The sequence below is a fragment of the Artemia sp. Qi Xiang Cuo genome, chromosome 3, assembly GCF_049724085.1.
Source record: "Artemia sp. Qi Xiang Cuo chromosome 3, ASM4972408v1, whole genome shotgun sequence".
NCBI classification, from domain to species: Eukaryota; Metazoa; Arthropoda; class Branchiopoda; order Anostraca; family Artemiidae; genus Artemia; species Artemia sp. Qi Xiang Cuo.
The window spans coordinates 61,632,051-61,649,286 of NC_142796.1; the positions used below are offsets into that span (position 1 = coordinate 61,632,051).

A 17,236-nucleotide genomic window follows, 5' to 3' on the forward strand; every position below is an offset into this window, starting at 1 on the left:
ATGCTTTTTAAAAGCCAGAATATAATTTGTACTTCACTGAAAAAAATTCTTTTAAGTGTTTTCATTTTTATGACTTTAAGAAATCAAAAATTAATTAAGAATTTAAGGAATATATGCAATGTCAGTTTATTATACATATGCTGATATATATTCCTTAAATTCTTAATTAATTTTTGATTTCTTAAAGTCATAAAAATGAAAACACTTAAAAGAATTTTAATTTCTGTTCGTTTTGAGTTTGACTCAGTGATTTATTTTGATTTTGTTTGTTTTGGGTATCAATTGTTTATTGATATTGATTTGTGGTAGTTGTATGCTTGGTAGATTATTTGATTATATTTTTGTTCATTTTTGGTTTAATGGAGTTCTTTACTTTTTTGAAAAACTTATTTTGTGGAAAAAGTTTTTTTAATCAATTAATACACAAAACCGAGTGTATGAATCCCATGCTTACTACATCCTCCTATACAGATGCGAAACACGGACAACAAAAGTCAGAAACTTGGGCTCTGAATTAGTTCGACCACAGGTGCATAAGGCACATATTTGGACTGAATCTACGCGACAGAGTCCCGAATGGAATAATGAGACATCAATGTGAACGGAAGTTTGAAGTGGAAACCATTATTCACCGCTACAACCTCTTCTGGTTTGGTCATGCCTATTTCAGGCCTGATATTTAAGGTTTCTAGAGCATTTCGTTGCAAACCGTGCCCAAGCTGGAATAAAAGGCGTGGAGGCCAGTCAAAATCCTGGATGAAAACCATCCAATCCAACCTCAAACCCATTGGTGGGCCTAGGCGACACAGCCACCGATGGGACCCCTCCTGGCTTGAAGTCCCTAACCTTTGACAGCACCCAGGTGAATGCAACCGTCCTCCCCTTCTTAGAACCAGAACCGTTCCCGGGGGGAGGGGGCAATCGGGGCAGTTTCTCCGGGCGCCGTGGCCTAGGGCGTCCCGGCTGGGTAATTCATATCCGCTTGAAACTACCCCCAGATAAAGGGAAGCCCCCAATTCCGCGTAGACAACTTATCCCAGTCAAGAAACAGGCCCGTCAAGGAGCTGTCACCTCTCCCGACCTCTTTAATAACTATGTTCAGGAAGCACAAGATCCCTCATTCACTGATTTTGTCTTCTATAAACCTTTCCTTGATATGCTATGCTGACGGCATCCTAAACCTTAGTCGAACTCCTCAACGTATCACCGAAATTTTTGCAATCCTTGAGGCGGAATATCAGAAAATTGGGCTTGAATTCAAATCTTTCAAGTATGATATTTTCTTGTTTGACTGGAAAATAAATTTTTTTGTCCCATCTATCGCGCTTGGGACTAGATATATTCATTCTATAGATCACATTGTATCTCGGTCCGCCCACTACTACTTAAGTTTATAACACTCGAAATCTTCTTTTTAAATACATTAGATGTAGAATTTCAACAGCCTTCGCTTTTATTGTACCTTGTATACTTTGATTCGACCGACCTCTTTTTGCAAGTTTTCATAGTGCCTTTGCCCATTCCCCTATCCTCTACAGCGCACCCTTCTGGAAACTCCTAACTAAAACTGACAAGAGTAAAGTCTGATCCATGTTCTTTCGTTTTGCCAAGTATCTGCTTCATCTGCCTCCGTGGTACAGAGATTCGCTCACTATTGTGAAATTCAAGGTTGCTGGGTTGCCGTCGCTAGACGGATAGCGAAGCATAATCGAAAAATTGATGGGAATTTAAATGATTGGTCCCACATTCTTAAGCAGTGATGTATTGTCTTTTTCTCATATGGTCCGTCGTGTTGTGTTTTTAATTGTGACGGATTTTTCAATAATTTTCGATAATAATAATACTTTAATTTTTGCATGATTGTTTAACGTTACTTTTCTGCAGAATATATAGTAGGTCACGCCATGTTGAATATATTTTTTCTTTTTCGCTCATATATTATATAAATCAGACGGTGCTGTTATCGTTTCTTAACTTGTAGCCTTTGGCTCCCACCTTGGACTCGAAAATCGCTTGCTTTTATTTGTTATAGTATAATTTATTCATGTATTGCCATATTAATAAGTATTGTGAATCCTAATGATTAATTTGTCGTGCGACTGGAGTGGTAAGATAATGGCCACATTAGATAGTAAATGTTTGTGTTTAGACTCGTTCGCTTAGAAGTCTTTTTCTTTATATTCTGGTTTCTTCTGTATATTTGCTTGTCTTGTATTTTGCGAAGTGTCTAATTGCTGTCTTTATTATTTTGTTTTCTCTTACTGCTTCGTCTTGTTGCTTTTGTATGACGGGTTTTCAAATAAATAAATTGCCCATTTCGATCCAATCTTTCTTTTTAGTTCGGCTTTCCTGCTTATATTTGAGTCTGGTGGGAGGTGGGGCTGTAATTAATTTTTCCCGGGTACGACCAACCTCTAAATGGCTCTGCCTAACATTAGGGAGAGTTGCAAAGCTTGTGCCCTGATTCAAGTAAAAATAAGTAAGGTGCTAGTTAATGTCACGGCTGATCGTTATGGTGTTGTGTCCCATGGATTGTCCAACGCCTTCTACCTGGACAGCAAAAATCATGGAACACGAAGTGTGGTAGTGAATTACCGCAAAAGTTTAATATTTAAGGACCTAATAGAGGGAAAAAAGATCAAGGAGGCACACTTGTGCCTCTTTAAAGAGGCGACCCACCACAATGTTAAGCGATTTCCGGTCCTAGCAGTTGCAGAGAGACAACGGTGATCGCATTTTGTAGCCCCAAGCTCCAACTAAGAAACGCGCAAAATTTTACCCCTCTGCGACTTTATCTTCATGGGTAAAAGTGGGCCGGAAGTTTCGACCCTCCGACCACAGCCCCCCTTTAAAGTTGTCCGATTGGGCTGAAATTTAGAGGTTAATCTTTCCTAGGGCTCGGGAGCTTATCCTCAAAATTTCAGCTCAATCCGATCACTCCTTCCCTGTTTTCCAAAAACCAGATATAGCCACTTAAAGTTCATTTCTTTTTTTTTATCAGCCACGCCTACAGGCCACAGTTGGCAACGGATCCGGGTGAATGAGGACTCATTCGAAGCGGAATTCGACCTGTTAGGGCCTTTTGATATTTTCAGACCGAAAAGATTATCCCCCGAATTTACATTTACGAAAAACCTCGTTTTCCTATAAGAGTCCATGTTAAATTTTCCCACCACAGCCCCCTTTAACATTGTCCGATCGGGCTGAAATTTAGAGGATAATTTTTCCTGGGGCATGGAAGCTTATCCTCGCAATTTCAGATCAATCCTATCACTCCTTCCCTGTTTTCCAAAAACCAAATATCAAGTTTTGTGGGTATTTGTTTGCGTAAAAAATACATCACACAGAATAAAAATAAAGTAACGTGTCTTTGGTACAGTGGTCACTACTCCTGATTGTCAGGCGGAAGACCCGGGTTCGATTCCCTGTCAGAGAAATTTTTTTACATATTCAATTTAAAGTTTAAAAAAGAAACTCAGTTTCTTTTTTAAATCCAATCTATTAAATCCTTCGACTCAATAGGCGTCTCCAGAAGAACTCTTTAAAGAGGCACAAGTGTGCCTCCTTAATCTTAAAGAGCAGGGGTTTGGGGGGCGGCAGCCCCCCAACTTTAACTCCTGACACGATCAGCTAACAGTTGGTCAAGCAATAATAAGTAGTAAACTGTACAAAAATGTGCAGAAATTTTTTGAAAAAAACTACGTTTTCTAAAGAGTTAAAGAGGCTGAGTCACAAGTTCGAACCTTAAAACGTACAGGGATTAGGAGGTATAGTTGGGGGCTGCCGCCCCAAACCCCGCTTTCGCAGCCTTTAAATAAAAAAAAAATTTAAACTGAAAGTAAAGAGCGACATTAAAACTTAAAACGAACACAAATTATTCCGTATATGAAAGGGGCTGTGCCCTCCTCAACGCCTCGCTCTTTACGCTAAAGTTTGACTTTCTTACAAATCTTTTTTTTTAACAATAAAAACTTTAGCGTAAAGAGCGAGGTGTTGAGGAGGGCACAGCCCTTTTCATATACGGAATAATTTCTGTTCGTTTTAAGTTTTAATGTCGCTCTTTACTTTCAGTTTAAATTTTGTTTTTATTTAAAGGCTGCGAAAGCGGGGGGTTTGGGGGGCGACAGCCCCCCAACTCTACCTCCTAATCCCTGTACGTTTTAAGGTTCGAACTTTTGACTCAGCCTCTTTAACTCTTTAGAAAACGTAGTTTTTTTCAAATAATAACAATAAAAGATCAGGACGTTGATATTAGTAAAGAAATTGGGAAATGGCATAGTTTTATCTCAAATCATTTTAATGCAGCATGTGTCCAGGAACAAAGCAGTGGAAGATATATAACCCCACTACACCGTGATTAGTAGTCCCTCCTTAAGGTACCAAGGACATCAAAATTAAAACAATTTTCGTTACTTTGATCAAACTTAGGTCTATTCGTACCTGGAAACCAGGATTTTCTACGATTTCTCTTTTGATTGATACAAAATATTAAAGGGTAGAGGTGATGGTCGAAGTTAAACTACTGTTGCCAAGCTGAACCTTGAAAAAATAATCGGAAACTAATTCGGTAAACTCGTTAATGCTTTCGTTTCCTAAAACTTAAAAGTTGTTGCAGAAAACTGAAAATAATCTTTTAAAGAAGACATGTCTTGGGAAAATATAATTATTTGTTTTCACAATCACAAGATTTTAGCATCAAATGGTATTTCCTGTTTATCTAGCATGCGCAAGTCTAATAGCTTACCATATATCTATAGACGGAGTCAATGAGGCTTGCTAAGGCAACTGAGCAATGTTTTAATAAGTGGTTTATTGACATTCCATGTCTGTTTTTTTTTGTCTAAAAAAAAAAATTAGTAAATTTAACATTTGTACTTTATAAAATGAAAATTCAGTAATAAAAGTAATGATTTAATAAGAGACACACAAACACAGAGTGAGAGAGACAAAAACACATAAAACACACAGATTGAGACACACAAAGACAGACATGGGGAACAAGCAAAGACCCACCCAAACGATAGGAACAGAGAGAGAGAGAGAGAGAGAGAGAGGGAGAGAGAGAGAGAGAGAGAGAGAGAGAGAGAGAGAGAGAGAGAGAGAGAGAAAGAGAGAGAGAAAGAAAGAGAGAGAGAGAGAGAGAGAGAGAGAGAGAGAGAGAAGCAAACAGCCGCTAGGACACGCAGACACAGAGAAAGAGAGAGACAAAAATACCTAAAAACACACAGAGTCAAACAAACATGCACACAAAGACACACACGTACAGAGATACAGAGAGACAAGTAAACACCTACAAACACACAGAGTCAGACATACAAACACACAAAGACAGACAGAGACAAATAAACATACAAATAAACAGACAGAGACACAGAAACATACAAACACCCACTCAGAAACACATGCACAGTAAGAGAGACAAGCAAACAGCCACCCAGAGACATATGAATAAAGAGAGAGAGAGAGAGACAAAAACACATACAAACACAAAGATTCAGACATAAAGACAGACATAGAGAGAGACACAGAGAGAGAGAGAGAGAGAGAGAGAGAGAGAGAGAGAGAGAGAGAGAGAGAGAGAGAGAGAGAGAGAGAGAGAGAGAGAGAGAGACACACAGACAGACAGACAGACAGACAGAGAAAAACACGTACAAATACAAACGGAGTCAGACTAACCCGGGTAATTATGACCCGGGTTCGATTCCCCGTCAGAGTAAATTTTTTATATATTAAATTTAAAGTAGTATCTCTTAAATATAAAGTTTAAAAAAGAAACTCAGTTTCTTTTTTAAATTAAATCTACTAAATCCTTCAGCTCAACAGGCGTCTCCAGAAGAATATCACAGTCGGGCTTCAGGTTACAGTTAAGTCTCCACTGCTTTGATAACATGCTATATACCCACATACTCGAAGAAAAGTTGAAAAAGGAAAATCTTACTGTTAATTTGATTTGAGTATTCAGGAATTAAAAGCCTTAACACAAGAATCTTCAAAAGCGATGGGTTTGGGGGGGGGCAGCCCCCCAAATTTAACTTCTGACACGATCAGCTAACAGTTAGTCAAGCAATAATAAGTAATAAACTGTACAAAAACGTGCAGAAATTATTTGAAAAAAACTACGTTTTCGAAAGAGTTAAAGAGGCTGGGTCACAAGTTCGAACCTTAAAACTTACAGGGATTAGGATGTACAGTTGGGGGGGGGCGGCCGCCCCCCAAACCCCCCGCTTTTGCAGCCTCTTTTGTTAAGATTTTTTAAGTCCTGTAGCCTGCAATCAGTTGGTCGTACCAGCACGAATGAAACTGTTTCAATGGTATTTTTTTTTTAATCTTCAGAGAATTTGGCAATGACAATTCAGTCTGTTACAGTTATAACTACAAACTTGTCTCTCTGCCAAGTATAGTTATGTATTCAGTGTGATTATGTATGGTGGAAAAAAAGATGAATCTGAACCTACCTGAACCTAAACTGCTTGTTTATGCTGAACCCTTCTTCTGTTCGCTGTTTTTTCTGTTCAAAATTGTTAAGTTCATCACATTATAGCTTGTTATCGGTTAGGGAAAAATTTCCTGTAAATAATCCAGCAAACAGGCTCAGTACTGTTTCTAATCAAAGAGATGCAATAGGATGTTCTTACGGTAAAAAATTCAGGCCGAGTGCGTTCGTGTGGAAACACATTTCTTTGCAAGGGAAAAAGCGAGGGTTGAGGGGGGGGGGTAGACCCCCAAGACAAAAATCTTAACAAATGAGGCTGCAAAAGCGGGGGGTTTGGGGGCGGCAGCCCCCCAACTGTACCTCCTAATCTCGATACGTTTTAAGGTTCGAACTTGTAACTCAGCCTCTTTAACTCTTTAGAAAACGTAGTTTTTTTCAAATAATAACAATAAAAGATCAGGACGTTGATATTAGTAAAGAAATTGGGAAATGACATGGTTTTATCTCAAATCATTTTAATGCAGCATGTGTCCAGGAACAAAGCAGTGGAAGATATATAACCCCACTACAACGTAGATTAGTAGTCCCTCCTTAAGGTACCAAGGACATCAAAATTAAAACAATTTTCGTTACTTTGATCAAACTTAGGTCTATTCGTACCTGGAAACCAGGATTTTCTACGATTTCTCTTTTGATTGATACAAAATATTAAAGGGTAGAGGTGATGGTCGAAGTTGAAGCTGAACCTTGAAAAAATAATCGGAAACTAATTCGGTAAACTCGTTAATGCTTTCGTTTCCTAAAACTTAAAAGTTGTTGCAGAAAACTGAAAATAATCTTTTAAAGAAGACATGTCTTGGGAAAATATAATTATTTGTTTTCACAATCACAAGATTTTAGCATCATATGGTATTTCCTGTTTATCTAGCATGCGCAAGTCTAATAGCTTACCATATATCTATAGACGGAGTCAATGAGGCTTGCTAAGGCAACTGAGCAATGTTTTAATAAGTGGTTTATTGACATTCCATGTCTGTTTTTTTTTTCTAAAAAAAAAAATAGTAAATTTAACATTTGTACTTTATAAAATGAAAATTCAGTAATAAAAGTAATGATTTTGAAATCAAAAGAAAACAAGAATTCTATCGATATGAGAATAAAATTGAAACACTACAAGGATAAGTATAACAAAATAGGATAAGTAATTGTTCCAAAAAAATATTCTCATAAGTAAGTCAACTAAGTAAAAATTTGAAGTAATTAATCCTAAATAATTTTGATAATGAACACATTAATGCAAAGCAGATTTTTAGCTATTTAATAACATGTACATTTCTTTTCGGTTCCTATTTGATAACAAGATGTAAGAGTTATAGTCTTGATTTTAATCACAATTTTATCATTCATAGTCTTTTTTATTTATTTTTTTATTTTACCCAGTGTTCCGCCGATTAACAGTAGAAGTGTTTGTCTTATGCTGCAGCAATCAGGAAAGTAGCACCTTCTAGAACTCCATGATGATATTCTTTGTTTTCGCTAATTTTCTGCTGATTTTTCACACCCGTCCCTTATTTTCAAACTTAGCACCCGCCAAGTATTAAAACTGAATTACTACATATGAAGGTCTTCTTCAGTAAAAATTACGTTCCCAGGTTTTCCAATTATTTAAAATGTATTTTTTTTTCACTTTTCGTTTTGTTTGTAAATATATATTATCTTATCTAATTCTTTGAATTGTCATTTTGTGCATGAATTGATTAGAATGTCCACGATCGCAGTAAATAATTCTTGATGAAAATTTTATTACTTTGCTTTTCTTTTCTCGTGATATTCCGTTGAAGAACATTGAATTGATAGTTGAAAGGTCAATTTTACTAGTTTCTGTTTTTAAAGTTTACCTGCCATAGTTTAATGTGCCAAATCGGGCCAGCTAATAATGCAAAAAAATAATTTCCGGGGTTCCACACGTTCCACTTAACCAACTTACAGAATCAAACTTCATCTTTACTATTTTCTGTACTTTAAATGTATAGAGAAACAAGGCAAGTACGCAGGAATTTGTTTCGGGGGGGGGGGGCAAATCCTTCAAACCCATTATTCCTGTGATAAAAATCAGAACATTATGGGAAAATGAAAAAAATCGTGAAATTTCGGGAGGAGGGGGAACCGGAGGCCCCTCCCCCCTGCGTACGTCCCTGAGAGAAACGTCACAAACTTTATAAGAAGACTGAAAAAAAGATTTATATTGAAAAAGAGACGTTATATTATTGTTTGGTACTCGTTAATTAGACGAAACACACTCAAGAATTACGCTTAGTTAGGTTAACTGTAGCGGGTCTGCATGCAAAGTGTGTTAGCTACGATTGTTCTGCATATTATGAAGAAAGAATTGTTTTCTAACTTCAAGCTGTCCAAATACTATTTACCTAATGTGCAAATATATAGCCCGAATTTTATAAGTCCAGTGTATTCTATCACCCGTCACTTGTCTTTGTAGCTATGAAACTGGTTTTCTGAGATCTAACCCAAGCGTATTTCTTGAGTGGGTTTCGTTTAATTAACAAGTATGTATTGTTTATAGTAATTTTTTAACTAAAAAACTCTGAGAAAACTTAAAAATCATTATCATAAGAAGAAGCTAAACTAAGCCGAAGGAAGTACTGTAAAAACAAGGAGGGTGATTAAGGATACGACAAAAGGAAAGATAGAAGGTTCCAAGATACATTTTGCCATATATGACCATTTTACCAATTTTGCCGAAAAAAAGACTGAGCATAATCCTAGTGCTACAATGGAAAATTCAGTACTTCAGCTGGTGTTGATCTTGTTCGGGTAAAAGCCGTCAAGTTCGTTATTAGTACAATTAAGCCAGATTTTATGCTGTTGATCCATCAGTGCTTTCAGAAAAATGTGTTTCTGGATTGTATTAGAGGGTAAAGGCAATTCCAATAATTAATGGTCGATTGGTCCAACCCAGTTAACTCTAGACTTATTTCGTTAATGTCAGCATTTTTTAGGATTATTGAAAAGTTTTTTGTAGGGACTGACACGTTTTCTAGAGAGAAATAACTTATTTCCATGAAAACCAATTCGGACTTAGTAATAATAGGTCAACGGAACAGGCACTTATGTTTCTAACAGCAATATATGATTCATTAGATAGTAACGCAAAAGTTGCTTCACTGTTCCTGGATACTCTGAAAGATTTCAACTGTGTTAACCACAGAATACTGCTATGGAAGCTGGTCAATGCTGGTGTTTGCGGCATTCAGTCAATACTTCCCCACTGGCGGAATACAGTGTGTGACCTTTAATGTTACAACATGTCAGTTTAGAGAAGTGAAATACGGAATGCCAAAATAATCTTCCCTCAGCCCTTTAATCTCAATAAAACCAAGTATGTGTACATTAACGATTGCGTAATGCAGTTGATGGTCCATATATTGAACTGCCAGGTGGACAGATGGAAAGCGAAACTTCAAGTAGGAGCATTCTAGCTGGTGTTTCCAGATGACACCCAACTTACATTTGCAGCAAGGACTAATAATTAGCTAATGTCAAGGCCAGTCAAATTCAAGCCCTGGTTGCAGCGGTAAAGCAGTGCAACCTAGTAAAGGATGTGCGTCCGCCCATAATAACCAAAAATTTAAAAAAGGTGTTTTAAAAAAAAGCTGGCAGGTGAGAAAAAATTACTATTTGCAGATGACTCAGGAATGGTTACTATTATCTAAATTACTCTTAATAGTAAAATGTTATTTCGAAAACAGATTCGAGGGAATTTCGGAAAATAGCCCGAAACCCCTAAAAATGGCGTCGACTCGAAGCAAAAAGTACACTATTGGAATCGCCTTGGCTGAAAACCCTATCCAGGAAACCTAGTCCCCTGGAAGGAACAACATGGAAAATCATTTTTTGCATGGGGTAGCACTGTTGTGTCCTATTTTTTTCCTTCGCTGTTACTTGACTAACGGCCAACGGACTAGCTATTTATTTTGAAAAGCCATCATTTAGTATTTATGAAAAACTTATTAGTATTTATGAAAAACGATGATAAGTACTTAGGAGTGTACGTAGATACAACGTCGTCTTTTTAAAAGCATATTGAGCTAATTAATACTAATATTCTCGTAATATTGGAATATTACGGAAGTGCAAAAATGTGTTTTCACCTGTGATCATTCATAAGCTTTATTTTTTTTCTCGTACATCCGTATCTTTTTTACTGCTCATGCTGTTTGGTCGCATATGTTTCCTTTCCACTTTCGTCCGCTTAGTGTGCAGCAAAACTCAGCTATGCGGATTTTAAATCGTGTTTCCAGCTGTATTTCAGTCAGAAAAACATATGAAAAAATCAGAGTTATACCACTATTTGGTTTGCTGCTTTACAGTAAAATAAAACTAATGCACAGGATTATGAATAGTAGTCTAGGACCTTGTTTTAATATTATGTTTTAGCAATAAGTCAACTAGACAAGCTCAGAATGTCCAAACATCTTTTCTCCAGCGACGCAATATTCTTTTCTTTTCGGTATGTAGGATCAAAATGATGGTTCGATGTAGGCTGCCAAAATATATTAAACATATTAAGAAATTATCTGAATTTGTAAATTCGAGTTAAAGGTCTTTTGTTTTAGTATGTATGGGTAAAGGGATTCCCTCCAGTTATCTATTGTAGATGGTCAAAAACTAAATCAGTTTTTTTTTGTCTAGTTAAGCGGTTTATTCTAATTATTAAATAGCCCTAATTAAAAATTTGACATTTTATAAATTACCATGAATTCAGGCGACCAATGGCTGTAAATACTTAAGCCTATTTCTATAAGACAATTGCCCCTCTGATAAAAAGAAAACATTCCCCCGCCCTAAATTTTTGAATTGATGCCACCACTAGAGCATCACCCCTGCGTAACAAACCAATAACTTAATTAAATGAATGTAAAAGGAAAGACAGTGCATTAAAACATCACCTCAGATACTAGTAAAGTAGCTGCATTGCTTTACTGAACATCCTTGTAAAAACTTTGAATGAATATCCCTTTCACTGAAGAAGCGACTTGATGCAGCTTGAATTGTAAATTTAGAATTTAATCTATTTTATGACAATTCTTACTTGACATGTTTTTTCAAAAACGAGTTTTTAAATTTTCGAAATTTTAAATTTGGGCTAATTTCATAATTATGGCACTACATGCTTTACTAGATAGTGAGATAGGTCAAATTTTTCTTTTCCAAATTCATTTTTCCTAATTTCTTTTCATATACTCTACTGAAACTCGTTTGGCCTTTTCCAGTTCACGAGAATTTGTTGGAGCCACCATCGGAGTCTACCGGATAAAATACCACATGTACTTCAAATGCTGTACTTCCGAGTTGTACTGGTTGAATTTGTTACAAAACATACAAAATATTTATTTTATTGGTCTATTTTGTAAAAAAAAAAACACAATTTTACGTAGTCAAAACTTTACCTATTTGGCCCTTGGAAGCATCTAAAAACCGATGCGGTTAAGGTTTAGCTAAATTTAAGCAGCAACCAAACAGGTTTTTTCCAGAGATGATTCCCTCGCACGTCTTCACAATATGTATATAGACCAAATTTTATCAAAACACAGAAGATAAAGACAGATAGATCATACTACTCAATTTCGAGGTACTCTCATTCCACGTAAGGACCAACAAAATAATAGATTTCTTGAAGCTTAATAGCCCTAGATTGCAGACAGTTTAGATGTATAATCATTTGTGTTAGGGATATCCAATAACACTACTCTATTGAAACCAAAACTGTATTAATGAGTTGTTGAAATACATATAATATATATATATATATATATATATATATATATATATATATATATATATATATATATATATATATATATATATATATATATATATATATTCAGCTAATTCTGATAGTGTTTGATTCTTAGAGACGCAAACAAAATGCATCGTTGATCAGGTAAAAGACTACATAGAAGACTTTTGCTGGCACTAGGGTCGTTAAGCCTTAAAAATCGAATTAAGTTTTTAAGCTATAAAATTACATTATTTTTGTGTATCTTCAAGTGAAATCGAGGTTGGTCTATACTAAACGTTGTGATCTATCTGGTTTCATATTTTCGATTTTGCTACAACTCTATCAATACAAGTTTAAATTCTTACTCAGCATTAGTAATGTATGCACTATAAAGAAAAGTCCATAGAACAAGTCTTCAAGGTGAGATTGACATGGGTCAAGGTTTGGTGGTGTTCTATTTCCTGTGTCCCCTGTATAAGCTGTAATTCTAATTTATCCATCAATAATATTTATTATCTGCATGCAGTCTATTGCTATTAAGCTTTTAAACAACATCTTTGCTTTTATTTGCCCGAAAGTTTTAAAATTGTAACTTCAATTGGCTCTTAAGAGCTTGGCTAATATCCAAAGCTATGTAACCTATTCCTAAATGAAACAGTACTCTTTCAAAGATACGAGTTCCAATTTTCTGGTTTATTTTTTTTATTGTGCCATTAGAAACGTATATTTTTTTGGGGTAATAAAGGATTATTATTTTGTTTTCACAACCCACTATATATATATATATATATATATATATATATATATATATATATATATATATATATATATATATATATATATATATATATATAGTGTGAAATGTACAACTCCCTTTTCTGAACAAAGTGACATTAAAAATCATTCCTTTATGAATATATATATATATATATATATATATATATATATATATATATATATATATATATATATATATATATATGTAATTAGACCAGACTGGTGTAATTACACCAGTCTCTCGGAGGTATGGGTTCGAATCCCACCGCTACCACCACTCTTTTTTTAGCCGTCCTAGCCGAGTGGATTGGTGCACTGGATTTAGGATCCTTTGTCCGAGAGGACGAGGGTTCGAATCCTAGTGTACTGAATTATTTGGCTTGGGACGGGGGTCAGTGGCGTGAATCTGTAAGCTCAGCCAGAGTCAACCCAGCTTTAATTGGGTACCTGGAGAAATCTGGGGAAGGTAAACAGGAAGGGTGTGTGAAAGCACAGGATGATTGACTCCCAACTTCCCATTGCACTTCCAGCCTGAATGGCAAATAAATGGATATCAGCGCTATCGTTTGGCAATGTAAGGTCCAATGCCGTATTCTTTACCTTTTTTTTACCGGGAGCCCGGCGGCTTTGCCGCCGGACCCCGGCAGGCTTCTATATATGGATTCTCATTGTCACTTGTCTTCTAAACGTAGACAATTTGAGCCTTTTCTTGATGTCATGACGTCCTAATGGCTTCGCCACCGGGCCCCGGCACTCGGCACGCGGCAGGCTTCTATATATGTATTCTCACTGTCACTTGTCTTCTAAACGCAGACAATTTGAGCCTTTTCTTGGTGTCGTGACTTCCGAAAGGACCTTAAATTAGAAGTAGTGCCTTTGTAAAATTAATTTTTTTTTTTTATTGGAACTTTAACTTTTGAATCGGCTTGTCTTTTGTAATTATGAAAGACATATCGCCGAACCTTTATTTCTTTTAATTGTTCAGCTGGTGGGACAAAAACTCCTTCTTTTGCCTCGGCTTGTCTTTTGTCATTGTGAAAGACATATCGCCGAGCCTTTGTTTCTTTTAATTGTTCAGGTGGTGGGATAAAAACTTCTTTTTCTTCCAACGATTTATCTAGTCCATATTTTTGATTTTCAAAGGTGAAGTAGGCATTGATGACCTTATTCATGTCAAAATCTAAAACCCAATCATCATCGCTGTCATTTCCAATTTGTTTGGTTCGTTTAGCCTCGCCTTGTCTTTCGTCATTATGAAGTACATATTGCCGAACCTTTGGTTATTTAAAAAAAAAGATATGGTAGGCATTGATGACCTTAGCCATGTAAAAAACCCAAACCCAATCATCATCGGTATCATTTCAATTTTGGCACGTTTTGATTCTCGCTGTTCAGTTTGATTTTCATTGACCTGCTCACATATTTGGTGTCACATATCTTCTAACAGCATGTGCCTTTGCTCTTCATTTTCATTTTTCACTTGCTCACATGCTCGGTGTCGCATGTCTCCTAACCACGTGTGTATTTGCTCTTGGTTTTCATTTTTGACTCGCTCACATGCTCGGTGCCGCATGTCTTTGCTCTTCATTTTCAATTTTGACAAGCTCTAATTGTCGCTTTCGCATATATTTTAACCACCCATGCTTTGCTCTTCATTTTCATTTTTGACACGTTTTCTGGATTTTGATTGCTTCATGCAATTTAGCAATGGCCTTTGCTTTAGCAACCCTTATTTGGGTTGTCGCAATTTATGGTCCAGATTGTCAATTTTCACATCTTATCACGTTTGATAGTTCAGGTGTAGGTTCCAAAGAATCATCATTCATAGTAACTGCAAATGCAAATTTTCGTTTCTGGGCCTTCCGACAGACAATATATTATATAAATAACTGATGCGTTGGAAACTCAACAATCTGATTTATACTATACATGACATCACATAAGAAAATACTTATATGATGTCATAAGAAATGATTATATGATGTACTAACATAGTACATGATGTCATTTACAAAAACCAAAATTAAGGCTCTTACCGAATTTTCTCAGACTTCTGACCTATCTAGGTCGTTTTTTTCTGCGAGAATATCCCAAAATACCAAATTTCCCGAAAAAATATGGAGCCGTTTTTTAGAAAAAAAACATATACAGTTATTGCTCGTTTATAAATATAGTATATGTATACTAGCGATGACAAAAAAGAAAAGAACGGAAAAAAGAGGACATCAGTGCTACCTATGCAAAAGTGGTTTTTCTTGTTGATCATGATTGGGAGCTGTCAGTTCCCTCCACGAGGTTTCCAACAGTGGTGATTCCAGTGGTGACACCATTTTGAGGGTTTTCAGGCTATTTTTCAAAATTAGTTTTTGCAGCAAACTTTTATCGTCAAAATTAATCGAAATCATACTTCCTATTCCTGAATCAGCTTTTATTGAATTTTTTTTTCACTTGACAGTTATTTTTCACGAATAGCTTTTAAATTTTTGGTTAATATGGGCCGTGGTTCGTTCTTTACTGGGCCGAAGCTATCGCTGCAACCATGATGGATACGTAAAAGCAACTGAAGTCTCTGCCGAATTTAGAAAAAAATTTCTGAAATTACTTCTGCCAACACAAATTCCCCTTTACCGATTCATTATTATTTTCTAGTTAAAATATACTAAGATCGTTATTTTCCTTTTATATTAGAGAAAATTGTCGATTAATCTTATTGCCTATACGTAGTTTAAACACACGTTGCCATCTATTTCAGATTAAAAATCATTTCTTTTATAGATGACTCTGTCTACAAGCACTGTTTGGCACATGGAATGGGATCCAAGTTGGGAAAAACGCTGGCAAATATTTAGGGAATTTCAGTCTATTAAAGGTCGCGAAAAATGAAACATTACAAGCGTTGTTTTCAATTTAGAGGATTTTATTTTTAGAAATCGTTTTATTTTAAAGTCGGATACTTCTATGTTTTAGGGGCGTATTTAATAAAGAGTGATTCCTAGAAATTACAGATTAGGTCCTATAATTGAAGAATCGACTTAATGCAGGTAATTGAATTATAGGTTGTAAAAATAATCACTTATCATTCCATGTAGCCCCTTCAAGAAAATGATCTAATTTTTAATACCTAGTAAAGGACAAACCACAGGCAATAATAACCGAAAGTTAATCGGTTAGCTAACTTTAGAAATCTAACAATATCTAATAGAATATCTAACAATCTACCAATCTAACAAGATATTTAAAAATTCATCAATCGCATTTCATCTTATTGGAAAAAATGTTTTGCTTACTTTGCTCCATTGAAATATTGTCAAGGAAACACTGTACCATATAGCGTTAGGCCCAGCCAAGTTTTATTGGCTTTTCATACAACTTTCATATGTACAATTAAAAATAAATTTTCATACATATAAAACATAGAAAATTTTCATGCATGTTATTCAAAATAAAGATAGTTTATGCCCAGTAAATTTTTTAAGGTACACTTTTGGGGCAATTTAGGTGTCTTGAATTTGTCCCAAAAAATTCTCAGCTCACCTTTTCATTCTGAAATAAAAAAAGAGAGATGTTACACAAGACAAACTTTCTTAAGCAACTGATAGAGCCATACTTCATTTCAGTGCCACCATGTGGATTAGCTTTACTAACTAACTCTAGGTTAGCTAACTCTAGAAATTGCAGATTAGACCCTATAATTGAAGAATCGACTTAACGCAGGTAATTGAATTATAGGTTGTAAAAATGATCACTTATCATTCTATGTAGCCCCTTCAAGAAAATGATCTAATTTTTAATAACTAGTAAAGGACAAACCACAGGCAATAATAACCGAAGTTCAAAATCCTACTTAAAAAAAAATCTGTCTTGAGAGGAATATTGGTTATTTAAAGCTGATTGAGGATGGCGAGAAAAGTTTATTAGGAAAATCTACTTTCCGTAAACTTTAAAAATAGCTTGAAACCCCTCAAAAGTTGCAGGGGATCAAAATGAATAGTGTATCAGTGGAATCATCAATGGTCATTAATTCTAAAGTGACAGTTTCCGCCCCCCCCCCTTCTTTTTTTGAAACCCGTGAAAAGTATATTTTAGCCTGTGCTTCACGGGTGTCTTCTCTTTTCTATATTTTTTAGTGATGGCAGGACACTGACACATCGCAGAGCAGTTAAAGGCCTCTTTCGGAAGCCAATGCTTGTATGTATGTGTCTTTTATAAATCCGGCACGATAGTCG

At 35.7% G+C, this 17,236-nt stretch overlaps 1 protein-coding gene across 1 annotated transcript in view; it reads left to right on the forward strand.

Moving 5' to 3' along the window:
- LOC148954372 (uncharacterized) overlaps positions 1-16,204 on the forward strand; it is a 250,965-nt gene extending 234,761 nt beyond the window's left edge. The window contains exon 9 of the mRNA XM_089086256.1: positions 15,786-16,204. Within this exon, the coding sequence (XP_088942382.1) occupies positions 15,786-15,893 (108 nt within the window). The 3' untranslated portion in view covers positions 15,894-16,204. The remainder of the gene's footprint in view (positions 1-15,785) is intronic.
- The last annotated feature ends 1,032 nt before the right edge of the window (positions 16,205-17,236 follow it).